At 40.7% G+C, this 27,386-nt stretch overlaps 1 protein-coding gene across 2 annotated transcripts; it reads left to right on the plus strand.

Moving 5' to 3' along the window:
• The first annotated feature begins 3,281 nt into the window (after positions 1-3,281).
• On the plus strand, positions 3,282-15,713 carry MPC1 (mitochondrial pyruvate carrier 1). 2 transcript variants are annotated; one of them, XM_068169576.1, is made up of 5 exons: positions 3,282-3,448; positions 4,071-4,074; positions 11,786-11,882; positions 13,978-14,110; positions 14,739-15,713. In XM_068169576.1, exons 1-5 carry the CDS (start codon positions 3,378-3,380, stop codon positions 14,755-14,757), a joined length of 324 nt encoding a protein of 107 aa, XP_068025677.1. In that variant the 5' UTR covers positions 3,282-3,377; the 3' UTR covers positions 14,758-15,713. The 2 variants fall into 2 exon arrangements, with proteins under 2 accessions (XP_068025677.1, XP_068025675.1); XM_068169574.1 differs by lacking the exons at positions 3,282-3,448; positions 4,071-4,074 and adding an exon at positions 7,692-8,140.
• Positions 15,714-27,386: the final 11,673 nt, after the last annotated feature.

Raw genomic sequence — 27,386 nt, forward strand, 5'->3', positions numbered from 1 at the left:
CAGCACCCCAAAAACCTGAAACTGGAAGCAGCAACCAGAACAGGAGTCCTCTCATGTTACAGTCTAAACTTCAAACCCCATGATACTTTGCTCCAGCTCGCACTTTCATTTTGAAGCTGGCATGACAGCTGCATGGTATTGAATATCATCAGAAGGTTCGACTCAACCCATGAAATCAATCAACTTCATTACTGCTGTATGCTGCATGCAGAATAAAACTCCTCAAGCATTATGACAGCACATAGGGGTATATGTATTCATAATTAAAGATGCAAAGATAAATGCAAGTGTCATAGAAAGTTGTGCTCTTGATTGGCTGATTACATATCATAGTGAATGGCTCTAGTTAATCTTCTCATCTACATACCAGATTTGTGTCCACTTTAATGAACAGGCATTTCATTACAAAATGTAAGCAGACTGTCAAAGCAATACATCTTTTCTTCATATTTAACTGCAACTTTGGAGCAGGTAAATAATAATTACTTCGGTACTGAAGTAACAGTTTCTTTAAAAGCTTCTTTAATTATTGTTCCCTTTTCTGTCATGCAACACTCCAAATAATGTTTTCCTGCAATTTCTTTAACAGCTGGGAAAAGGCACCATCATTTTCTCCTGGAGATGATTATTAATAATTACATCAGACAAGATTTTTAGGACTGACTTCATGTCTTATGCTAGAAACATAACTACCATATAGCACAAGTAGATTTTTCTACAATGTCCATAATACATTTTCCTTCACTGGCTACTACCTGTCTGGTAGTACATTCTTCTCTCCCTGAGAGAAGAATGTCACTGTGCACACATCTGCAAAGGCATGTCAAGAGGCAGAAAGAGATACCCTGCAAGAACAAAACTTGTAGGCTATTTGACCTAGCAGCAGCAGGATCTGCAGCTGTTGGGGTCAAGAAGTGCTGGTTCCTGAGCTGCAGTTCCAGAATGAGAAAAACAGGAAGGGCAGTAAGTTCTCTGCAGCTGGAAGGCTTACCCCTGCCACCCACACCCACAAAAATGGGGAACGTGGGATACAGAGATTCTCTTCTGAGGAAGACAGTATTCATTTGCTGAACCATGCAACAGCCTCCCTCCTCACAGACACAAAATCGAAGATACTGTAAAAAATTACTAAAGGTCACCCAGCCCTGACTACTTCATGTGTGTCCTTACAGACAAACCCACTAGCACTAGGTACCCTAGCAATGAAGATTTGTGGAACCAATGCTGAAGGAGCCAAGGATGCTTTTCTCCAGCAGACAGCAGTTTCAAGAGAGCACAGATAAGCACAGGCAGCAAGGGATAATGAAGTGCAGAAACAGTATCTACAGAAAATATGTCAGAAAATCTCCCGTATATAATAATTGCTGGACAACTTTAGAGTCTATCTGCTAAAAACAGGGGTAGGAATTCAAGTTCACCAGCTTGTTAAACAAGTGAGAAAGAGTTCAAAGTCAAGATGGCCAGGAACAAAAGTCAGTAAATGAATTTTTAAAATGTAGTGACCTGGCCAAAGGCTGAGGGAAACCAAAGAGCATAACTGGTTAGCCTAATGAACTTCAGAGGCATCTCCTCACAGAAATCAGAAGCACAAGGCTAACAAGATACAAATCAAAGCAATGAGAATTCCAGGAATACATTCACAGAACGAGCAGATAGTGGGTTTGTAAAGCTAAACTAAGTGATCTGTTTATTTAAAAACCAAACAAGCTACAACTACCAGTGCTGATCAGAAAAAAAAAAAAAAAAAAAAAAAGGCAGGGTGGGGGCATGCTAGGACCCATGTGGCTTGTTTTAGTCACAAGTCTGAATAATTCATGGAAATATTTTGGGCTACATGTTGGTTTTTCATACTGCACTATACTGAGGCAATTGCACATAGTAAAAAGCTAGGGGTGGTTGTGAGGTGTCCTATCATAGAAAAAACAAAAGGATGGGTATACACAATCTTTATCCTCAGATTTGAGGCTCTTCAGGCAAGTGATCAGAGAAAGAAGGCAGTAGAGCTCTTATTTTGACCTTTCCCCCGGCTGCCCCCATCAGATCCTACAGGGGAGAGAAAAGAAGCAGGAAATAAAGCAGCTGGGGCCCCCAGGGCTTCTTGCAGAGCATAGGTGAACCCCATGTTGCACTCTTAGCCCAGTTCTAGACTAGAAACTGAGACTGCAAGTCTTTGTAAAGCAGAGGAGATAAACACCCATTTTCACTCTCTCTAGTGCACTGAGCAGAAATAAAAGTAGTAATTCACACACAGGTATTGGTTTGTACGGCCCAAATTTTAGTGAGATGGTATTAACAGGGTTAGTGTTTATCATCCCTTATAAATAAGTAACCTCCGCTCAGGTATGGAATAGCAAGTGCTCGTGAGAGATGGAATCTTAGACCATTTCAGGTACAGAGGGAAAGGCCGAATGAAGTGTTAGTGTTCTGTCTTAACCCCATACTCCCAGTTAAAAAAAATCAAACACCATAAATCAGGCTCTTAAAACGGGAGTATCTTCTTTTAAAAAATCAAGTATTCATAGGCCCTCTTATTTCTATCCTGTTTTATGAGCTTTTGTTAGTGTTGTGTCTTCTGTCACTTCAGCCACTGTGGTAAGGGGAAAAGAATGGTTTGTCGAAGAAAGCAGCTGGGATTCGTCTGTTCAACTCCCGAGTGCTCCGGGTCAAGGCAAAACGCGAGGCGAACACAAGCCTGCCGCCGGCGGGACAGCAGCGGGCACAGGCGCTTGCCCCGACGCAGGACACCCTCTCGCCGTGCCCTTAAGACATGCCAATTGCAGGGGTCGGCATTGCTTCGCACCGGCCTTGAGCAGGCGCTGCCCTTGCGCGGGGTTCACTCGACTCAGGCCGGGGGTCTGAGCGGCACCGCGTAGTGGAGGGGCTGGGGGTACACCCGCACGCTTCCCTCACACCCGGCACACCCCCGCCCACAACTCACTGTCCAGCGGCGCCACTGACACGCGCCACCGGAGGCCCAATGGGAAGCTACTAGCCTCCGCCCTGCAGCCAACAGCGGCTTGAAAAGTCGCCGCGCGACTCTCCCACGCGAGCTGCAGAGGAATGCCGGCAGCTCAGCAGATGACGACCCTCACTGTCGTGCTTTGCGATAATTTACCCACTCTCCTGCCGCGTTACTTTACGTCACCCTGCAATCTCCCGTCCCCATAACCATCTCCCCGACTGCGGAGCTCGGGAGGAGGGAGGTGGGGCTGCCGCGGCCAATAGGCGCCGAGAGCACCATGGTGACGGAGGGGGAGGTGGCGTGGACGTTGCCGTAAAGCGAGTGCCGGGCGGGGGCTCGGGGGACTTGTCACTGTTGCAGGTGGTGGCAGTGCAGAGACCGGCGGTTTGTGTGCTTCCTGCCACCTAGGGCTGCCATGGCGGGGGCACTGGCCCGCAAGGCCGTGGACTATGTACGCAGCAAGGAGTTCAGGGACTACCTCATGAGGTGAGCGCGGGGCGAGGGTCGTCACTGGCTGCCGCTCTCGCCTCTGCCTTGGGCGGCCGCTCCCGCAGCTCTACCCGGGCGAGTGGTAGGGGTCAGCGTCCCTTCAACACCCGCCGCCGTTCCTCGCAGCCTTGAAGCGACTAAGACGGCGGCGGCTGAGGGACGTCGTTTGACCTCTACCGGGGTCACCTTTCTCCGGCAGTTGAGCGGAGGGAGGAGGGGACGAGGGGCCCGAGAGGGCGCCAGCTCCCGTCGGGGGAGAGCGAAGCCGGCGCGGAGGTGCCGAGGGGGATGGTTGTAGGGGCGCGGGGCTTGTCATGCCATTGCGGTGCCAATGCTCCCCTGTCACGTCGGATTGCTGAGGCTGTAAGGGCCGTCAGTCTCCCTCCCACCCCGCCTCGAGCGGTTCGGGTTTGACCTTGAAGCGGAGCGATGCGGTTTGAAACTGCCGCGGCGGCTGTCTTTTCCTGTGATCTTCTGCCGACTGGGAAACCCATCGGCTCTTTCCAACGCGGAGTGCAGCCTCTCAGCAGACAGCCCTCGCTGAGGGGACAGAAGTGGCAGCAGGCACAGAAGTCGGGGCATGGACACTGACCATTGTCTGCAGCAAGGACAGAAAGAGCACAGTTATGGGCAGAAGCGAGGTTGGCAACAGATGCAGTCGTGTGACCTTTTATTTAGATCTCCTGAGTATGTATAAATAGGTACATTTTTCAGAGGCTTGTCCCACTTTCTGGGAGTGTGGCTTAAGTCACCTCAATACTAGTTTCAAGTTTTAGTTTGTGTGCTGTGATAAGGGGTATGATGCCTGAACTGAAATCACATGGATATCTTGAAGATACAGTTGTGGCATACTTCTATAAATCTGGTGGAACTGCTGTACTGGAACTGTCTCAAGTAGGCAGGCTGAAGTTTCCTTGGCAGACAAGCAGTTCAGTAAAACCTGACAAATAAAAATGGGCTCTTCTAATAAAGGTGGTTGAGCAACCTTTCACTATAGCTCTTGCTGTTCTACCTATGTCTATTGCAACTGACTTTTAATGTTGAGCAAGTATGTAGGAGTATGTCTCTTTTATCTGAGAAACTTAAAGTAGTAGGATATGGTGTAAGCCAGTAATGGAAAAGAGGTTGCAATAAAAAGGCACACTAAGCAGAAGGGTCCATTTGGCATTTGCAAAATCGAGTTCCACAGTAACAGTTGGGCAAAAAAATGAGTAAAATATGGCAAGGAAGAGAATATCCCTGAAGCAAAACAATGAAAACTCAGTAGACTTCTATGTGGATTCCTTTGGAAAGTATCAAAGATACTGCATAAGCTTGATAGATGCATTTTAATGTTCATTTTCAGTTTACCACATTTTATGTGAAGCATGTAAACGTCCAGTAAAACAGTCTGCTTCTTAATTAGAAAAGCAAGCAAAAATCTGGAAGACATGACAGCTACTAACACCATCGCAATTACGTGCTGGAAGTATCTCTTTTTTTACCAAAGACTGAGAAGGTAGCTTTTCAGCTGTATTTCATCTTAATTCTAGCCTTTAATAAGCTATCTATATAAAACTATTACAAAAAACAAAGTATTCCACCGGATTCTACACTTGTGGAATGTGTTCTGCCTTGTTATGTACAAAGATGCCTGCTTCATTTGTACCTCTGTTACTGAGTGTCATGAAGGGCTAAAGTCAGTTGCTCTACGTGATACGGCTAAGTTGTTGGCTTTAAGATTTAGGTAACAGTCAACAAAAGACCATAGTCTGTCTTCTTCATAGGAGAACTGTGTGTCTGCTTTAGAGCTCTATCTTGTTACATTCCTTCCTGAAGGTTCTTGCTTCTCCAGAATGCAGGGTTCTATCCTGAATAAAATTCCCCTCTTGTCTTGCTCACAGAACAGGAATTTCCTCAAAGCTCTGATGATACGGTTATCATTCTAGAAATTGGCATCTAATCACCACTTTATAAATGTGAAACTTGTTTGTGTAAAATGATGAATTAAGACAGTTTACTATACCAGGGTTGTGCTTTAAATTGCTTGATCCTAAATAGAGCAACTGTAGTCACCCAAAGCAGTGGATTTGAATGTTCTATTATTATAGCTTGGGGCAATCAAAACTTGTAGACATCTATAGGAATAAGTAACTACAGTTTCAGCTTCATAACTTGAAAACACAAAAGCAAGTGTAATGAATGCATGATGCTTTTCTCAGGTGGATATCTGACATGTGAAATGCATTACATCATGGGCTAGCATTTGGATCTTGCACAATGAAACAAGATAAATTGCCTTTAAAACTGTCAGTAATAATTACATGTTCTGCCAGTTTTGTATCTGACTTCTCTTAAGTGGTGATTGATAGGGATCTGAGTAACTAAGTCATGTAAGTATAGATTTTACCCTAACCGTGCCTTAATGTTTTAAAGTAAGCATAGTAAGACTGTAAGCTATAGGTAGACTTTCCTGCTTCTTGTGAAATGCAGCAGTAATGTTAATTTTAAACTGGCTGATTAGCATATGAAACTTGAAGTGCCACAGATCCTAAAAATATCAGGTATCACTAAAGTTGTATTATCTAAGCCACAGATACTAGGCAGCTGAGTCCACTTACTTTCTATCGTAACTGTTTAAAACACTATCTTATGAAAACATATCCAGTAAGATGGTTTTCCTCTTTTGAGGGTGAAGGCCACTATATGCTACTAAAGACAAGCCCTGGCATCTTATTGTAGAAGCTTAAATTACTGTAGTCACATAATGAATCCCAAGGAGTCCCAAAGTCTTCTCGTAGAAAAACAGAGACTGCCATCTTTTGGGGCACTTCTGAAATGACTTTTCCTGATGACTCAGCAGTAATGCAAAAGTAGTGACTGTTACTGTAGATGTCTTTGAAATAGCTGGGTAGTTTGTTCACTTGTGTTGATGTAAGCTGGCTAGGGCCTTTTTTTTTAATTGAAATTAACTTTAAAAAAGGTATCATCAGCGGTATGAATAGAATTAGCTAATCTTTGGTTCTCATTAGTAAATCTCTAAACAGAAGAATGTAAGAACTTAACATCCTTTACTGGTCTGTGCTAGAAACTGAAGGACACGGTGCCTGCTGGCATTGTCTTGTATGTTCTGAGAAATTAACAGTTTAACTCTTGCAGAAATGAATAACACAACTCTTCCAAAACAATCCAAATCCTCCAAAGAAGGTAACACTCTCTCCACTTCAGGGGATGACAGTGCACGGAAATAACTTCCACTATAAAAATGGAGGTTGACTTCTGTTAGCACAAAAACATTGTGTCAAGAGACACATCTCAACTTGTGTAGTTAAGGTTTTATGACAAAGCAAAGTGTGCACTTGTCTTGTGAACTTCAGTTAATGATTGCTGCAGTTCAGTTAATAAGAAAACAAAATCCAAGTGGTTAGACTAGTCAAAGACACCCTAACAAAGCATATTCTAACTCTGGAGCCCTTGGGAAGGCAGGGACGACAGGGACCTGTTGGAGTGAGTCCAGAGGAAGGCCACAAAAATTAGAGAAATGGAATGCTCTGAGGACAGGCTAAGAAAGGTAGGAATTTTCAGCCTGGAGAAGGTTCTGGGGAGACCATATTGCCACCTTCCAGTACTTAAGTACTTAGAGAGGTGATAGATGCCCCTTTTCTGGAAACATTAAGGGTCAGGTTGATTTGGACTCTGAACAACCTGATCTAGTTGAGTATGTCCCTGCTTACTGCAGAGGTTTGGGCCAGATGGCTCTTAAAGGTGCCTTCCAACCCCAGCCATTCTGATATCTTGAACAGTCTTTGGCTTGTAACAGCGACTCATAGAAATGCGTGTCATGCCATTTCCTAAGTAGACCTGGCTGTTCCCTTGCTGTAACTATTTGTAAAACAGTTATCTAAGAAAATGGAAATCGACATAAGACTGTTACGAAGTGTTCTGCATCTCAGGGCAGTAGTAGGCTATTAGTAGCTGGCTTTTTCTACATCATAATTCAGAATTGAACCCTATCACTATCCATATTAGAGAATATTTAAGAGTTCTGAAGCATTAAAAAAAGTGTTAATAGCAACATATCTGAAGTATATGCTACGGTCTAACTTTCAAACAGTTTATTAAGTTATTATATACATAATTCAGTACCTCTGTGATCATTTAAATTACTGCAGTGTAACTGCATGTTAGATTACTGAGAGTTTGTCATAGCTTGTCACCGTTGGCCTGAACTTAGTGACAGTGAGATCTGTGGCAGTGCTTGGTTTGACCTACTTATGTGGGTATGGAGAATTCCAGGTAGCTTTTTCAAAACTTCCACAGAGGAACTGTAACAGTTTAGCTTTGTCATGACAAACCTGGATGGCTTTTGGCATCCTTTTAAAGTAGTTGGTGTGGGATCTTGGAGGCTTTGAAGTCTACAGGGAACAAATGTCTTCCACAGACTGTAATGGGATTTTATCTTGCTAGGAAAAAGATACTCGAGCGGCAAACATTTGTCACAATGCTAGCTCTTGAAATAAATAGGATTTTAAATACTGTTGCATTAAGCAAGGGTAGAACAACAGCAGTTTCCCAGCTTCTACCTATTTTCTGTTTGTGGTACACTTCTCTCTATGTTAATAATGAAAGAAACTAACAATTTTTTTTCTCTTTTCTTCCATGTTTGTTTTTGTTTGAATGGAAACGATGATGGCCCGCTTGAACAGTACGGTAAGAAAAGAGAGGGGATTCCTAGTTTCGTGTTCTCACTGACTTCAGTAACTTGCAGTCTTTTTGCCCCAGCACTATTACAACATTGTCTACATCTGAAAAGCATACTGCAAACATTCAGGAATGATGCACTAGTAATATTTCTGCAGAACGCTGAGGTTAAGGTGACCAAACATTAGCTCCTTCAGAATGTTATGTAAAGTGATCACTCAAAATTGAGGGAGTTTCATTTCTTCTATATTCTTTGCTAAGGAGACCAGGTCAATCTGGAGCTACTCTTCTGCGTAGCAGCAATACCGGTACTGAACTACCTGGCTTATTTTTAACCAGCTTTACTTCAGACAATAAATAGTACAATATAACTCTGGCTACAGACTTTCTTTCCTCGAGTTTGCTCCTGAAACTGGGAGTGATTATTTTATGCCTGTTACACTGTGAATCACAATGTTATGGAAGACTTTCTCTTCTGTGTAGACCAAAGACAAACAGTACAGGTGTAGGTTAATTATTTTGTGTGGAAACATGAAAGGGTTGCCTGCCTGGAAGTACTTAAAATTGCATAACCATCTCAAGTGAGAAAGTTCCAAATCTACATACCTGGTCAGCACATAAAAGGCACTGCAGCAGTGCTGCTGGAACGTGAACTGATGATTCTTCAGCTTGTGCAGTCTGAGCTTGAAGTTGTCCATAGTTTATAGTGCATTATTTATCTATGTTCTAGTGACAGCTGAGTTAAGTAAAACCACCAAGTTGGCTTGGTTTACTTTTCAGAACAGAAATCATGACTAAGATTCTTGAGCTGTAATTGTTTCATAGATTCAAAAAAATCAAGATTAGAGCCCTAAAACCCCAATTTTCTGAAACGACAATTGTTCAAATGAGGCTCCTGAAATGACTGTAAAAACCTCACCAAGTGCACATACTGCTTCACCAGTTACCTTTTGCAGTCTGCTTTGGTGTGGTTATGCTACCATAAGTTGTCTCACTGCAAATACTCATGGTTATTTAATTAGATGTTTGTTTCTAGTCCTCTTACCGTCCCTTTAAATTGTTTAAATAGCTACATTAAAGCCTTTGAAACCAACATCTTGTGTGCTGCTGACTTTTTTTCTGTGAATGTTTTTGTTCTGTTGCCACATCTTCTGTGCAAGGGGTGTAATAGGTACATTTCTTTACACTAGCAGTGTAAGAACCATGTAGCCATGCAACTTCTCTGTTACACCATGTTATCTGATGTGCTTGAGCTGCTTTAACCATTAGATTTAAATTTTCCTGTCAGTAGGAATGTAATCAACAAATGCATTTATTGCAGTCTACAGTTTGGACCAATGCATGTTCTGTAGACAGTTGCAAAAATACTATGTTGTTTTGCATGTTGCACTAGGGCTAAACTATCAAAACAGTGTGTACAACTTAACTAAAAGAAGTATAGAAAAAAGAGTTTTAAGTTTCTTGTATTGGAATCGAAATCTCCAGGAAGCAAGTGTGGCTTTTAATCTCACTGTAGTGTTACATGCTAGTATCCAAACTTGGTAGTGTCCAAGGTACTCAAAAGAGTACCTTGGAATTAAAATTGCCAGAAACATAAAGATTCACCTGACAATTCCAAGTGATTTGAATATATGCAGTGTTACAGTTAGGGGAAGCAATAGAAGAACAGATGTACCTGCAAAGCTTTTTCTTGCAAAGTGCATCTCTTTTTTGCTTTATCTGGCCATGTTAGTTTCCAGTTAGGAAGCAGGTACAAGTACTGCATGCTGCTTCTGTGGAAAGAATTCTACTGAAGCCTTGTCACTTGCAGCAGTAGTAGAAATTGAATGTGTGACACTCAGTTTGGAGCCTTTTAGATTGTATTCAAATTGAGATTGCATCTGGTTGTCTAACTTGATTCTTTCTATTACTTGCCTCTGTTTTCTGTCTGTTTACACACCTGTAGCTAACAGTTCTTCTCTTAATGTCTGTCTAATCAGTGAGCTGTTTCACAAAGCTGATAATCACAAAGTTATTTCAGCTATTGAAGATAAAGCTGTAGGTAAAAGTTGAGTTTGGTTGCATGGCTCTGCTCTTCAAAGAGATGGTGTGAGCACTTGGAAGATGCTTGCTGAATGTTTCTTGATCCTCAGCATGAAAGCGGTTTTTCACTACAGCAATTCCTTGTGCTCTCATTACACTGTTGAGGAGCATTATTTGAAAGAAATGAATGCTAATTCTCTCCACAGAAGTGAGCTGTAAATCTGAGGTTATTATATGACTATACTTAATGGATTGCTTAATAATGGCAAATAACAGGTGAAGAATCACAGAAATGTAGGCTGTTTTAGCTTGGAAGGGACTTTTAAAGGTTATCTAATGCCAACCCCTGCAATGAGCAGGGGCATATTCAACTAGATTAGGTTACCAATCAACCTGACCTTTAATGTTTCCAGGAAAGGGGTATCTACCACCTTTCTGGAAAACCTGGTCCAGTGTTTCACCACCTTCATTTGAAAAAATTTCTCCCTTTTATCTAACCTAATTCTACCTTTATTTAGTCTAAAACCATTACCCCTTGTCCCCTTACAACAAGCCTTGCTAAAAAGGTTGTCCCCAGCTTTCTTATATACTCCCTTTAGGTGTTGAAAGGCTGCAATAAGGTCTCCCTGGAGCTTTCTCTTCACTAGATTGAATAACCCAAACTCTTAGCCTAATCTCGTAAGAGATGTGCCCCCAGATCATTTTTGTGGCCCACCTCTGACTGTGCTCCAACAAGCTTATGTCTTGTGCTGAAATTCCTAGAGATGGACACAGTACTTCAGGTGAGGTCTCACCAGAATGGAGCACTGCAGCAGGATTACCTCTCTTGATCTGCTAGCCACACTTCCTTTGATGCAGCCCGGAATGCAATTTGCCTTCTGGACTGCAAGTATGCATTGTTGGTTCACGTCCAGCTTTTCATCCCACAGCACCTACAAGTCTTTCTCAGGGTCAAAGCCTGACCCAACTGTAGAACCTTGCACTTGGCCTCATTGAATCTCATAAAGTTCACAGACGCCTACTTGAACTTGTCCAGGTCCTTCTTAGATGACATCCTGTCCCTCTGGTATTTAAGTTGCACCACTCAGCTTGGTGTCATCTGCAAACTGCTGAGGGTGCACTTGATCTCACTCTCTGTCATAATGAAGATAATAAACAGCACTGGTCTCAGTACAGACACTTGAGGGACACTACTTGTCACCCATCTCCATCAGGACATTGAGCTTTTGACCACTACCCTCTGGACATGACCATCCAACCAATTAATTATCCACAATCCAGCCATCAAATATAGTTCTCCAGAGAGAAAGATGTTGTGGGGGATTGCATCAAAGGCTTTACAGAAGTGTAATTAGATAAGTCCTATCTGTACAAAACTGCATTTCAATGGCCTACAAGAGTTCCTTTCCAGACTGCAAGAAGATTGAGTGTGTTCCTCCTTTCATCCTGAGAACTAGATCCTGATAGAAGTATTTAGTTTATTTCTCTTATATCAAAAGTAGCCTTGTCTTAACTTGGAATTTCACCTGTAACCCCGTCCAATGAAGCTTCATGTGGCTAAGGAAAACTATAAGAAAACTGTAGATGGTCTGTGTTTCTGTGTAACTTCATTTTCCTCTTCCCTCTTTACAGCACTTTTGGGGGCCAGTTGCCAACTGGGGACTTCCTGTTGCTGCTATTAATGACATGAAGAAATCTCCAGAAATCATTAGTGGCCGAATGACATTTGGTAAGACCCAAGACAAACTTCTTGTGAATAAATCGGCTTGCAGAACACAGATTCTGTTCTTCAAGCAGTGATATATTATTAGTTGCTTGCAGACCTGTGCTCAAAGCAGACACAGTTACCACATGTCTTGTTAAATAAATTCAGAGACCATTTGAAAACTGAAATACTGAGAAGTTGCAGAGCTCTCTTTCAGAGGACTTTCCTGTAATCTGAGGGGAGTGAGGCAGCTCTTGAATCTCAGCAGTTTTGATCACCAGCTCATTCCTAAAGTATACTTCTTTTGGTATCTTATGCTACTGTATGCACTTGTTCAGAAATGCATCTCTTCACCCAACTTTAGTTTTTGTATCAAGAATAGTGATGCCTTGTGGTTAGTGTAAGACTTAGATATAAACAGTGACAAAATGAAGAACTGGTAATGCTTGGTCTGCAGGTTTCAAACAGCAGCTGAAGGACATTAACTCAGTTAAAACAGTTACCTTTGAGAGGCTAGTGTGACTCCTAACAAAATAGTGTGAAAATTCCTTTTGAAATGCATGAGTGATACTTTCCCACCTTTTTTGGAACACATAGTTTTTCTGAATTTTACTGTTTGAATACTTCTCTAGGATCATAAATCTAATAGCTTTAATTTATTAGCTTAATTTTTTTGGCCTTATGTCACTTCCTTAACTTAGTTAATAACTTAATTCTGAGTAATTCTTCTCCCTGAAGCAAAATACCTTTGGGTTAAGGAATTTTACAGCCTTATGCTCAGTACGTTCTCAGGGTAATTCAGTCTCCTTGAGTTGGAAGACTAGTTTAATTAGTCTCTGGTATAGTGAAACAGTTTTACACAGAGTGTCTTGGTGGCAGCTACCCAGTTCAGCAAAGTCAAGACACTTTCTTAATTATTACAAGTACATATAGGGTAGTACATGTGTTACATTATTTATTTCCATCTGCTAAGTTCTATTCTATACTTAATAGAAAGCTGTTTTCTTTGAGCAGTTCATTTCCCCATTTTATTTTTTATCTTTAAACCTGTCAGAACTACACAAAACTATTGACTTCTTGAGTTGTGATTTCCTGCATTTAAATGCAATTATGATAGGAGAGTAGATAAAAATTATTTCTCATCTTCCTGGAAAACAGGTATCAAAGCTTTATGCTTTTAAATGTTCATGATTTTCTGGGGATGTAAACCTCCTTCTTTTAAAGTCCATTTTAGAATATTCCTATGAAGAAATGTATCCAAGTAACTAGCATTTTTTAAATTACTCTGTCCTAGAAGCTGTCAAAATAATTGTATAGGACAAATCATGTCTCATTGGGATTAACTTTTATTCTCTTACTGAGATAGTTGAGGTAATAAACTAAAAAGGCTTCAGTTGCATCACAGGAAAGCATATGAGGAAAATGAGTTTTGGTAGAAAGCTACAGCCTTGTAGACTTTCATGTGTAGCGAAAATGAGTTTTGGTAGAAAGCTGCAGCCCTGTAGACTTTCATGTGTAGCAAAAATGAGCATTGCTGCTTGTTGTCCTGCCTTGGATCCTGTCCTGGTTTAAGGCTGGACAGATCCTCTATTGTCCCAAAAGGGGGAAAAAGAATGACACACAAATGTTTTGGATAGTGATGGAGAGCTTAAATGGAAAACCAATTAGTGTTTTACAGAAACTACAAAGCATAGTGGCAAAGATATCCCAAAGCCTTCTTCTCCTGGCATTAGGCCTAGACATGCTGAAGAGGCCTTGAGATACTCTCCCACCGTTATCTGGTAGGGAGCATCTCCCATGGGAACAGAGAGGGAAGAAAGAGGAAGAGAATGACTTTGCACGCAAATTTGTAGGGCACAGGATTTATGGGTAGAAATACACTGTTTGCTGTGTCCACCTTACTGTGCTGGACACTTGGTACACCGGAGGTGTAACTTACATGGCAGTAAGAGGAGGCACCCAGCCTAAACTGCCACAGATCCTCAATGTAGAACTAGTGGATAACTCAATGCTCTGAGAAGTGTTACACTTATCATTACATTCTGTTAGTATAAAAATTATGCCTAAACAAAATGCAAGTGTCAAAAATAACATATTAAACACCTATCATGTTTTGCAGCACTGTGTTGTTACTCCTTGACTTTCATGAGATTTGCCTACAAAGTGCAGCCACGGAACTGGCTTCTTTTTGCATGCCACTTGACTAATGAAGTTGCACAACTTATTCAAGGAGGCCGACTGATCAAACACAGGTGAGTCACCCTTTAGAAAGGGAGGTCATAAGCTTCATTACCTTTTGCAAACCTATTAACAGGCTTTTTGTCAGTAAGTTGAACTATGACTTGTTGCCCTGCACTGCCTTCTGAGGGGTGCACAGAAAAGGCTGACAGCCCTTATGGTCATGGATATAGACAACTTACAGCAGCTGCTAGCTATTTTAGGTTTTGTTTTATGTATATGTTGATTAGTCTCTGTATGTCCATCTTAGTAACTAATTCCTGAGATGGAAACATCCATAAAACTCCGAATGGGCTCTGTGCCTGAAAGAGAAATAAAACAAAGTGCCTCTAAGCTGACTTCTGTAAGTGGGGTAGATCCAGCTGCTTGTGACTGTAAGCAGTCTCACACTTTCATTGTATAGCAAGCAGTGCAGACGCTGCCCCTGACACTGCTGATGAGTAAGGTTTATGGCTTTTCTCTCTTTTGCACCAATAAAGCTATGTGGAGCCTATAGGAGGAAAAAGCCTCCTTAACTCCTGCCTTTGCATAAACAACTGGGCAGATGTCTTTCATTCCTAAAGTTCTACTGTAATTCCAGATTTTCTTATAGCAATTGTAGTTCAATATTCACTCTTACAAAAGCTGTTCTTCTCTTGGCAGGATGGAGAAAAAGAACTAAATAAATAAGTTGAAATAAGCCAAGGAATGTGTTCATCCTGGATTACAACCAAGGAAGACTTGCCATCTACAGTTGCTGTGATAATTACAGTGGGGATAAAACGGAAACACCTATTATGAATGACCCCACCAAGAATCCTCTTACTACTATTTTTTTTTTTTAATCTTGCCTTTTAAAAAGTACTATTCAGCAATGTAAACCATTGCATTTAAAGTCTTGATGCCTTTATAGGTCCTTAGTAACCACCCTTTTAATAAACAGTAAGTCATTGAAATAACAAGCAATATTTGAAAATCAACTTTTTCTATCTGACAGTCTACAAAAGTGGCCCATGATGGTTTGACAAAACTGGTTTCTCAGTCAATAAGGACGGAGGTCAGTTAAGAGAACTGTAGGTGGTGTCATTGTTCCATATATTAACATTTTCTTAAAAAAACATTTAACTTGGGTCTGTTCATTCCTACTGTCTCTCTTTTTAACTTAAGCAGGGGCTGGCTAATCCACAAGATCAAATGGTAGACAGGCAACCTGGAAGTGACCAGCTATCCCTCTTCCCTTACTGCATGCCTTGCCTCAGTAAAGAGACTTCATTAACATAAATTTTTAAGACGCACATTATTTAAGACACAGAAAAGCAAGAGCACAGCACTGAATGAAGGAAGGCAACAAAGTCTGTAACAAGTTTAAATTGTGGGGGTTTTTTCCCTACTGTTTGAGTTGTTCTAGATGTATCTAATCCTTATAAAAGTGAAAACTTAACTTGTTTGAAGTGTAGGATCTGAAGGACACAAAGTGCCTTTCAGCAGTTTTTGACTTCATTTTGAAGAGTGGCTTTCCTCTATGGCCTGCCTGAAAGTTACATTGCTTTGAAGATATAGATGGCAAAGAATGTATATGATGGATTTTATTTCAGTGCAGTGTATTTGAACAATAAAGATATTCCAAATGGCAATAAATCTCTTCAACATTTTGAAAAGTTTTGTTTATCATATTGTGATACCCGATCCTGAAGTGAAATTGTAGTACGGGAGCACAACGGCATGAAGCAAAAATACAGGCTGGAAAGATAAATGGTGTTATCAGTCTCCTTACCCTGATATTATGCCTGAGTTCAGGTAAGTGTCCTCTGGATCCTACCTAATACCTAGCAAACTCCCTTCCTCCCAAAGGGAAAGGGTACTTGGCCGAGAATGAGTATTCCTGCTGTGATAAGACAGGGTTAAATTCAGAGCTCTCATTATGTGGCCCAGTAAATATTACATATTGGATTCTACCAATTCTAAGATTTGTCAAAACATTTGCTTTAACCCTAGGCTGATACTGTGTTCCTAATCCCATGATAGCTAATTTCTAACATGCACAGAAGAGGCTTATAGGGCATGCCTGCTGGATGCCTAAAACTGCTACTGACTGTTACTTGTTCCTTTAGGAAAGTTAGTGCATAGAGCTGCCCCTTCAGTACTGCTGTCTTGTCACAAAACTAGTCATCTCCTCTCCCTTCCTATCTCCTGGAGTAGAAAAAGTATTAGACTTCTGTATAAATGAGTAGTGAGAGAGAAGCAAATATGGATAACTGATTCTCTTAGCATCTTATAGGTGAGTTTGAACTTAATAGGTATGTGGTGTTTTGGGATGCTCCTTGATAAAGCTTTCAATAGATGGAATACTCTGCTCTCACCTGCTGTGTTGATCAGTTCATTGCCTTAACTTCCCTACCTAGGGGACACCATTTACGACAGTTTATTTTCTTTTATTTTCCTTGTTGCTGCCTGCACCATACATTCTTACACATTTCCTTCTATCTTTCCTTTCTTCCTCATACCTCTTCGCTGTTCAAGACTCAAGTTGTTTAATACTGCAGTAATGCAAGAGTGAATTGCAGGTAAAAAGTGGACTCTAAGCTCTAACTTGCTTTCATTAGGTTTTAAATCAGTTTGTGGTAGTTTTGGCTATACCGTTAATTTTTTTTCACAGATCTGAACAGAAAGTAATAGAATGTAAACAAATCACTATTGGGTGTAAAAAGAAAAATAATGACAATGCTTAACAATCCCATTGGAAAGAGAATGGACTTAAACTAGTTTGCAAAACAATCTTGCTCTCTTTTCACTTCTTCAGCTCTGGCTGATGCTTTTCCTGGCTTTACTAACCTTGGATGCACTGCTTTGTTGTGACTGGTATTAGTAACAACTTCTCTGCGCTGTCTCTTGTCCCTTTATGTACAAGGGGATAGGAAAGGAGGCAGGGAAGGGAGAAGCTATTAGCTCCCCTGGTCCTTGGCCACGGGGGTCCTTGTGCTGTTTATTTATTGTAAATACCTATAAATATTGTCAATATTGTCTATTTTGTACATATTCATTGCATTTTGTTGTAGTTTTGCTGGTAAATACAGCTTTCATTTGCTTCCAGCTGAGCTGGTCTGGCAAATTTGATGTTCAGGGGGGAATTTTCAACCCACCATACAGTCATGCTTTCTGCAGTCCATGCAGGCTTCTACAAAAAGGGGAAAGGGTGGAGCAAAGCATCTTTCATGTGACTTGAAGGGACAGGGCCCAGTCTGGGATGGGGACCTTGGGCCTGAGGTGGATGTTCTACAGCCTGTCAGTCTGCATAGCCACAAAAAAATTTACAAAGTGGCTTGTGACCTGCGTCCTTCAGATCATTATTTATCAAGCCATTTACATACTGTTTCTTTGTTTAAATAATGGTGCTTGGGGTGGGGGAGAACCTTGAGGAGGAGAAATGAGGAATTGCTGCAATAAATAATGGTATGGTTAGTCTATGCAGCTGTACCCTCATCCTCTGGCACTTAATACTGAGACACATTGGCATGTGGCCATTTTAGGATGGTTCTGTCTGGGATAGTCCAAAAAGAGAACATTTTAAAGAGAATGGAGATTTTCATATTCTTCAGTGTGACTTCCTCAATGGAGCCAATGGCTTCCTTTTGTCCTTCTTTTTTTTTTTTTCCTTCTCTTTTTTTTTTTCCTTTTTTTTTTCCTTCTTTTTTTTTCCTTCTCTTTTTTTTTCCTTCTCTTTTTTTTTCCTTCTCTTTTTTTTTTCCTTCTTTTTTTCCTTCTCTTTTTTTTTCCTTCTCTTTTTTTTTCCTTCTCTTTTTTTTCCTTCTCTTTTTTTTTCCTTCTCTTTTTTTTTCCTTCTCTTTTTTTTCCTTCTCTTTTTTTTTCCTTCTCTTTTTTTTTCCTTCTCTTTTTTTTTCCTTCTTTTTTTTCCCTTCTCTTTTTTTTTCCTTCTCTTTTTTTTTCCTTCTCTTTTTTTTTCCTTCTCTTTTTTTTTCCTTCTCTTTTTTTTTCCTTCTCTTTTTTTTCCTTCTCTTTTTTTTTCCTTCTCTTTTTTTTTCCTTCTCTTTTTTTTTCCTTCTCTTTTTTTTTCCTTCTCTTTTTTTTTCCTTCTCTTTTTTTTTCCTTCTCTTTTTTTTTCCTTCTCTTTTTTTTTCCTTCTCTTTTTTTTTCCTTCTCTTTTTTTTTCCTTCTCTTTTTTTTTCCTTCTCTTTTTTTTTCCTTCTCTTTTTTTTTTCCTTCTTTTTTTTTCCTTCTCTTTTTTTTTCCTTCTCTTTTTTTTTCCTTCTCTTTTTCCTTCTCTTTTTTTTTCTTCTCTTTTTTTTTCCTTCTCTTTTTTTTTCCTTCTCTTTTTTTTTCCTTCTCTTTTTTTTTCTTCTCTTTTTTTTCCTTCTCTTTTTTTTTCCTTCTCTTTTTTTTCCTTCTCTTTTTTTTCCTTCTCTTTTTTTTTCCTTCTCTTTTTTTTTCCTTCTTTTTTTTCCCTTCTCTTTTTTTTCCCTTCTCTTTTTTTTCCCTTCTCTTTTTTTTCCCTTCTCTTTTTTTTCCCTTCTCTTTTTTTTCCCTTCTCTTTTTTTTTCCCTTCTCTTTTTTTTTCCCTTCTCTTTTTTTTTCCCTTCTCTTTTTTTTTCCCTTCTCTTTTTTTTTCCCTTCTCTTTTTTTTCCCTTCTCTTTTTTTTCCCTTCTCTTTTTTTTCCCTTCTCTTTTTTTTCCCTTCTCTTTTTTTTCCCTTCTCTTTTTTTTCCCTTCTCTTTTTTTTCCCTTCTCTTTTTTTTCCCTTCTCTTTTTTTTCCCTTCTCTTTTTTTTCCCTTCTCTTTTTTTTCCCTTCTCTTTTTTTTCCCTTCTCTTTTTTTTCCCTTCTCTTTTTTTTCCCTTCTCTTTTTTTTCCCTTCTCTTTTTTTTCCCTTCTCTTTTTTTTCCCTTCTCTTTTTTTTCCCTTCTCTTTTTTTTCCCTTCTCTTTTTTTTCCCTTCTCTTTTTTTTCCCTTCTCTTTTTTTTCCCTTCTCTTTTTTTTCCCTTCTCTTTTTTTTTCCCTTCTCTTTTTTTTTCCCTTCTCTTTTTTTTTCCCTTCTCTTTTTTTTTCCCTTCTCTTTTTTTTTCCCTTCTCTTTTTTTTCCCTTCTCTTTTTTTTCCCTTCTCTTTTTTTTCCCTTCTCTTTTTTTTCCCTTCTCTTTTTTTTCCCTTCTCTTTTTTTTCCCTTCTCTTTTTTTTCCCTTCTCTTTTTTTTCCCTTCTTCTTTTTTTTCCCTTCTCCTTTTTTTTCCCTTCTCCTTTTTTTTCCCTTCTCCTTTTTTTTTTCTTCTCCTTTTTTTTCCCTTCTCCTTTTTTTTTTCTTCTCCTTTTTTTTCCCTTCTCCTTTTTTTTTTCTTCTCCTTTTTTTTTTCTTCTCCTTTTTTTTTTCTTCTCCTTTTTTTTTTCTTCTCCTTTTTTTTTTCTTCTCCTTTTTTTTTTCTTCTCCTTTTTTTTTTCTTCTCCTTTTTTTTTTCTTCTCCTTTTTTTTTTCTTCTCCTTTTTTTTTTCTTCTCCTTTTTTTTTTCTTCTCCTTTTTTTTTTCTTCTCCTTTTTTTTTTCTTCTCCTTTTTTTTTTCTTCTCCTTTTTTTTTTCTTCTCCTTTTTTTTTCTTCTCCTTTTTTTTTTCTTCTCCTTTTTTTTTTCTTCTCCTTTTTTTTTTCTTCTCCTTTTTTTTTTCTTCTCCTTTTTTTTTTCTTCTCCTTTTTTTTTTCTTCTCCTTTTTTTTTTCTTCTCCTTTTTTTTTTCTTCTCCTTTTTTTTTTCCTGCTCTTCCCCTCTTGCCTCAGGTAACATTGGATAAAAGAATGGAACAGGACTGTGCCAGTTGCACTGATTAGTAATAATACTAAGTCATATATTAATATTTGCATTTATTTGTATTATTAGGTGGCTTGTCTCTACATGCTGGAACATCTCTTTGGTTTGAATTCCACAGCATGCTTATATCCTAGTAAGTTTTTAACTGTAGCATATGTCCCGCCATTAGAAACTTCTCCTGTGTGTTCTGCATCCTGTTCACTACAGCAAGACTAGGAACGACATAGTCTTTCCTGTCATGCTGCAGTAACTGCTGCTGCAGCATCAGCTGCTGTCTTTCAAGTTTTCAGACAGAAAAGAATTTCTCACCTTTCTGAGCAAGTGCTGCTAGACTGCTGCTAAGGAATGTGACACTCTTAGGAATTCAAGTGGGAAACAACTAAAGCTACACACTCATGCTGTCTGTTGTTCCCCTTTTCTCTCCAGTTCAAGCATAAGATCTCTTGACTCACCTCTTTAACTATTACATGATTAAGTGTCCTTGATCTGGAAGGTTGTTGATTGATGGTTCAAATGTGGAGGTCATGTAGTAGCACAGTAAAAAAGAGACAGAAAGCAATAACTATAATTGTGCAATCAGAGAAGAAGAAATAACTTGCAAGACTTCTTTAATGAGGATAATAACAGTTACCTATAGTGAATTTTGTTCAACCTCCCACAACTGTTTCATGGTATGTAATAATTTCAGCTAATGCTACTGTGTTTTGTTGTTATTTCCTTTTGATTCTATGACATTGGCATGAAGAAGTGAGATTGCTTTAAAACCAGCAGAAAACCAGGGAGCAAATACAGCCTGGCACCTCAGAGAAAACACATTCCAAGTAAAACCTGGTTCATAATATCACGAGTTACTTTTTTATTCTCTGTACAACATGCAATGGAACCATCTGAGCAAGGACAGCAAGGTAGAGAACTGGGGCAGGGGAGAGGGAATTTTAAAAAAATAGTACAGGCTGAGAAAAAGCAGCAAGAATGGGTCCTTGGAACAAAGACAGATTTTGGCTTAGGAGTGAAATGCTTAGAAAATGCAATCAGAGATTAGAACAGAGCAGTCTTCCACTTACTCCAGTGCCTTCTGAGGTCTCACATGAATTCTGGTACAAATTGTATTATTGTCCAACTAAGATCAGCAGATGCATTTACTTCATCTGTGTGTTTCCAGTGTGCATGAACCTGTATTACACTGACACAGACACATTACTGGTTTATATGCCAGTTATAGGAAAATGGAGTCAAGAAGAGAATGAATAAGAGAATGAGATAAAAATGATAAAAAACAATACTAGGGTGATATATTCAGTGACAGCCTTAGCAGAAAGCCATGAATGAGGCCTGTTTCTTCATGTTAACGTGACAGACTACCACCACAAAATAGCAGCACAGCAAAGATTCATAAACACAGTTACCAGCTCTCTTATGTCTTTCAGCTTGTGTCTCACAAGATGCTTTGATCCTGTCTGCATTTGGAGAAGAACAGTGACAACTGTCTAATATGTCTGCAGTTCTGCTTCTACAGAGCTGGGGTATTTCTGCTGTCATCTCATGGAAAGGCTAAAATGTTTGTTCTGACTAAGACATTGCTACAAGTTTCACTTTCTCTGTAAAGTGAAAAGGCAAGCAGTCTGGTGTTCTAAAATGAGGCAATTTCTTGATTAAATAAAGCGTGGAGTAGTCTGTCTCTCCACCCAATTCCTTTATGCTTTTGCTGATCTAAGAGCTGCCAGTGCCTTGCATTTAGTCACTGTGGTAACCACATATAAATAACCGATGTCCATAGGATCAACCCAATAGCAGCCAGAATATTGGCTAACTTCCTCTGTCATCATTGAGGTCCTTTCAAGATCTTCACCTCACTTTATCACCTAGCCTAAGCCTGACTGTGTTATTACTCTATTCTTTTCCTACTTTTTCTCTTTCTCCCTCACTTCCCCCCATTTTCAACAGTAGGTTTTAAGTAACTATGGCAACAAACCTGGAAGTTTTCATTTTATTAATTTCAGCTGAAATCTGGGTCATGTCTTTCTCAGTAAGTAAAAAATTGTATGGGGTAAATGGCCTAAACTCAGCACTTGGTGCAAGAGAAAGCAGCACCAATTATGGCAGCACCTGCAAGTATTAATGTGATGGTTGTATTTGGTCCACTGGCTAGAAAAATATAAAGGAGCAAAGCAAGCTGCTTACAATTTTGAAAGTATTTAGCAATTTAGAAAGCATTTCACACATAAATTACACAGGGGAGAGCGATGCTGTAATTTGCTTTAATTGGTGTTTATTTATAGATTAGTTGGAATAGTCTCGTGTCATGATTCTTGTTGTAGGGTATATATTAAGTGAAGGGATGTCTTCTCAGAGTGGTATTGAGTGATGTAAAGAACACTAGTAGCCTCTCATTCCTTGAAAAGGACATGTGGTGTTGGAAAATCTTAAAGTTGTCTCCTGGCAGGACATGATACTAATTTCCTTTAATGTGGCACTCTGCACCCTGCCTGGTTCTGAGATCATAGTATCAGTCAGGGTTGGAAGGGACCACAAGGATCATCTAGTTCCAACCCCTCTGCCATGGGCAGGGACACCCCACACTAGATCAGGATGGCCAGAGCCTCATCTAGCCTGGTCTTAAACACCTCCAGGGATGGGGCCTCAACCACCTCCCTGGACAACTCATTCCAGGGCTTCACTACTCTCATGGTGAAGAACATCTTCCTCATGTCCAGCCTGAATCTCCCCACCTCCAGCTTCATTCCATTCCCCCTAGTCCTATGACTACCTGATATCCTGAGAAGTCTCTCCCTAGCCTTCTCGTAGGCCCCCTTCAGATACTGGAAGGCCACAATCTCCACGGTTTAATTTGTAGCAATGCCAAGGGAATAGCGAGATTATCTCAAACATTTCTCTCTTACACATTTGGATATACCATGTCTCCTTGCCCCTAGGATCACTTAAAATCCTAAAATGATTACTGTCTTTGTTCATGGGGAAGTCATGCAAAGCAACAATTGCAAAGTATTTTTGTACCTACTTGATGTTACGGGTCAGCTGTAAGCAAAGCACAAAGCCAGCAGTGTGATAAAGGCTATTACTTTTCCCTCCAAAACTTTGCAGTAGCTCACAGTGTTACTGTGAACCACAAACACTCCTGGCTACTAGGTACCTGCCAAGCACTGTAGGAAACAGCTCTTATTTTTGTAGCTGTTTTTGTATGCCTCAGCTCCGTACATCAGAGACCTATGAGTAAGATCACTTTTTGTCACTAAAGAACTGATGACTGGGTCTGGAATGGTTTGAGTCACAGCAGAAACAATTACCATGGAGCTGTATGAAGCCACTAAGTGTTTGCTCTGCCTGACAGCCCTGACTCTGGGCTATGTGCAGGAACTGTTAGACAAATTAGAAGTGTTGAGTTTCCTGAACTAAGGTTTAAGAAAGGGGTTGAATTTTCTTGCTTTTCCTTCCTTGCCTCTCATTTTTGGCTTACCACTACCTGTTGCTGTCAGCAATGCAGACTTGTTGGAGTAGGTTCATAATTTTCAGAATCATAATGACAGAATCCCAGAATGTTAGAGGTTGGAAGGGACCTTCAGAAATCATCAAACCCAACCCCCCTGCCAAAAGCAGGATCACCTAGAAGCACATGATCTTTCAAAAGACATGAAAAGTACTTGTCCCCACTAGTAAGCTCCCTTTCTTTCAGTGGGAAGGCTTTATAAGTTGATGCTTTGTTTGGTGTGAGGTGTTAACACTGAGTAACAGGATCAAGGTGGGGTCCCTGAAGCAGGTCTGCATTTTCTGCTTTCTACCATCCTCCAAGTGAGTCTCTGAAAGAGATCCTTCATTCAGTTTTACTTCACGTTCCTGGTAACCTGTGTCTTTCACCTTTCAGCAACAGTCATTCAAATATCCCATTTCCAAATGCCAGGAATGCAAAAATTAAAAGCTATATGAGACATCACAGCCCTAAAGTGTGACCAGAGCAATTACATTACTCTTGCAGAATAAGGGTTTACAGGTTGACAACTGATTGAGCTATGAGACGGAAGGGTACAGCCACTGCTCTATGTATGTTAAATATGTGCCACCATCTGCATCAATTCAGCAAGTTGTCTGAATTCATGCTGTTTTGTGGAAGACAGCATTACTTAGTAATTTTTCTAGCTAACTTCAATTTTACATGTGGATGCATGCAAACTAGTGAGGTCAAGAATCAATGAAATTTGTAAGCAGACCACACCATACCTTAGGAACAGTGAAATAAACTGGTGCTTGCAAATCCATAATGTCCTCATCATGAAACCACAAATTACCAATGTGGTACATATGCCAGCTAAAGGCAAAATGATATTTTGTACTGGCTATTTTGACTTGTGTTCAGAAAAAAACCCAAAACACCTTTCTAGAAAAGTGGAACCATATTTTTATACTGCTGCCTTATCAGCCAAAATCCATCAGCCTGTAAATACTGAACAACATAGGCCATCAGTAATCCAAGGCAGAGCCAAACACTCCTGCATAAAGTCATGCAGACCAGAAGGGCAGAGACAGATTTAAATTATCTGTATCTGTAAAAGGAAATAGAAATTATAATAAAGGCTGGTCCTGCCTATATTTAAATTAAAAGAGGTAAGGGTGAGGTTCATCAGACTGAAACTTAGGTGTCTGGCCTGACCTAGTCATCTCTGCTTCCCCTATAGTCACCAGAGAGCAGAAGACAATCTTTCCCTTACTCAAATAATTGCTTTAGACAAGAACTGTTCCCCCAGAGTGCTACTCCCTCTATGGACTGTAGCAATCCAAAAACCTACCCTAAATTTTAGGCTTAATTTTTAACTGCATTTAGTTAATGTAGTTAATTTCTAGTATTAACATTTCAGTGTCCAGTTTGATCAAAAAGGTACTGCCTTTCTGGAAATGCAGAGGCAGGAGATCAAACTGGAGAAGGAGAGGTGTGTGATACTTGTTGCATTGGCCTCAAAGCTGTAGAGATGTGGTGTACATCATGGGTAGCACCACAAAGACTGTTAGGTCTTTAAAAAATGTACCCTGGGGAACCATGGTATGTAGCAGCTATGGAAGGCAGAGAGCAATTACTCAAGAGTCTGCCCCATGGGAGGGACTAGGGTCCCAGCACCTGGTTAACTGCACGTCTCATGCACAGCCTGCCACAATTTCTGCATGGAGCTTCAGCTGAACAGTCCCTCTTCCTCCCTAAACTCAGTGGGTTAGGGTTGATCATGTGGCTATGGTGTTGCACATACAAATATTCCAGAAGCCATCAGCAGGTTGTGGGGGCATAATGGAAACTGAAAGCGGTTAGCACTCATTCAGAACACTCTCCTGTCCTGTCTCACTTTCACATAAAACCATACATGAACAGGTAGCTCTCCTTCAGCTGCTTTGATGAGTGGGAGGAGTCCTGCTCCTGAAGCTTCCTCTGACCATACGCCATAGCCTTGAAGACCAGACATGGCATCTTGAACAGTCAGCTGAACAGCCACTTAAGTTGGGGCTTTGTAGGAAGGCTATGGAGGCACAGAATAACTTACACACATTTGGTTTTAGTGGAAAGCCCAAAGATCTCAGATGTGTTGTGTGTTGCTTGGGAGGAGGTGAAGAAGAGACTCCCATGCTCATACTGTCATGTAACTGTTTCCAGTGGACACATAAGCCCACAACAGAAAACAGTAGTCTACTAGTAAATGGTGGGTGATTTTTGCAGTCCCTCTGCCCAAGCAAATAGCAAAACTCTAGGCAAGCAAAACTCTCAGAATCAGGCAGTTGTGATGTGTGATGCAAAGTACAGTGAATGCTGTACTTAAAAGGTCTTGCTTACCATCTCCAGAGGCACCTGAAGCATTAGAAGGTTCCCCCTTCTCCATTCAGTGCAAAACCAACAAAGACACTTTCTGCTCCCACTGACTAGTGCCAGTTCTGCTCCCTGGCCCACTCAAATCCAATTGCCTTGTGCTTCTATTCTGCTACTTCTGGAGTAAACAGGCCATCAGGGTGATAGGTCCCTGGGGTTTGAGCCACATGGATGTAGCCTGCTGAGACCTGGTGGGCCAAATTCTTCAAAGCTTCAATTTCCCTGTTCCTCACAGGCAAGGGTGGGTCTGTCTCAGTACTCTCACCACCCTGCAGAAAATGGTGTGTTCTGGCAGCTGGGAGCTGTGGGAGGGCAGCTGTAGGCCACATGCTGCCTTGCTAGGGGACAGACCTGCTGGAGAGCAGCGAAGGCAAACAGGACCTGGGAGTCCTGGTGGATGGAAGGATGACCATGAGCCAGCAAGGTGCTCTTGTGGCCAAGAAGGTCAATGCCATCATGGGGTGGATTAGAAAGGATGTGACCAGTAGATCAAGAGAAGTTCTCCTCTACTGTGCACTGGTGAGGTCACATCTGGAATATTGTGTCCAGTTCTGGGCCCCTCAGTTCAAGAAAGACAGTGAGCTACTTGAAAGAGTCCAGCGCAGAGCCATGAGGATGATTATGGGAATGGAACATCTTCTGTACAAGGAGAGACTGAGGGAGCTGAGGTTCTTTAGCTTGAGGGAGACGGAGAGGTGCATTCTTTGAATGAGGAATTGTTTCACATTTAGCTGTTTAGCAACCCTTTCAAGGCAAAGCACATCACTTACCATGGAATCATAGAATCAACCAGGTTGGAAGAGACCTCCAAGATCATCCAGTCCAACCTATCACCCAGCCCTATCCAATCAACTAAACCACAGCACTAAGTGCCTCATCCACGTCTTCCCCTACTCAAATTTGGATCTGGTGCCCATGTACTAGGACTAGAGAATCACTCATGGTAGACCAGTGCAGCTCTCCTGATGGAAAAACTCTCTCTTCTCTTTGCTTTTCTTTGTAACTCATGCACTTGTGCCTAGAGAACAAACGGCTTCCATCTCATACTCATATTGTCTCCATACTCACACAGGAGAGACCACAGGGTTCATTGTGGCATGGACTGTTCCTGTTTAGCTGTAGGAGAGTTCAACTCTGCCAGCTAAACCCATTGGCTCCTCTTCAGCCCAGCAGTGTCCTGGCTTCAGACAGCCTGCCCTCAGAAGCAAGCCCCACACACAGATGGGTGGGAGGACAACCCCCAAAAGAAACTTCTGGGCTGAGATAAAGAGTTTGCTGAGATGGTAACTGAAATTACCTTAGCAGAAAGTGTGTGGGGTTTTTTTGTGTATTGAACTTAATACTGGCCTATCAAAATCATGTCTGGGTGTGTCAATAAATTACCTAATATCCAAGAGTAGTGGAACATCCTGAAAGTAGCCATAGTAAGCATCAAGCAATCACTACCAGTCAATAACTCCTATTTGAATATTATTTTAATACCCATTCTTTCTCACCAACACTGGTTTCACAGTCTGCCCCTTTTCCACCCCACTCACCTCCTTTCCCCCCTTTTTCCCCTCAAACCCAGAGCACCTGGGCTCTGTTGGAGTCTCCTCCCACCCCAGGTGTGGCCACTTTGCCCTCCCCACCCACTCCCCTTTTTAA

This window comes from Melanerpes formicivorus, unplaced genomic scaffold, assembly GCF_026170545.1.
Source record: "Melanerpes formicivorus ecotype bairdi unplaced genomic scaffold, bMelFor1.0.p_v2 SCAF_199, whole genome shotgun sequence".
NCBI lineage: Eukaryota > Metazoa > Chordata > Aves > Piciformes > Picidae > Melanerpes > Melanerpes formicivorus.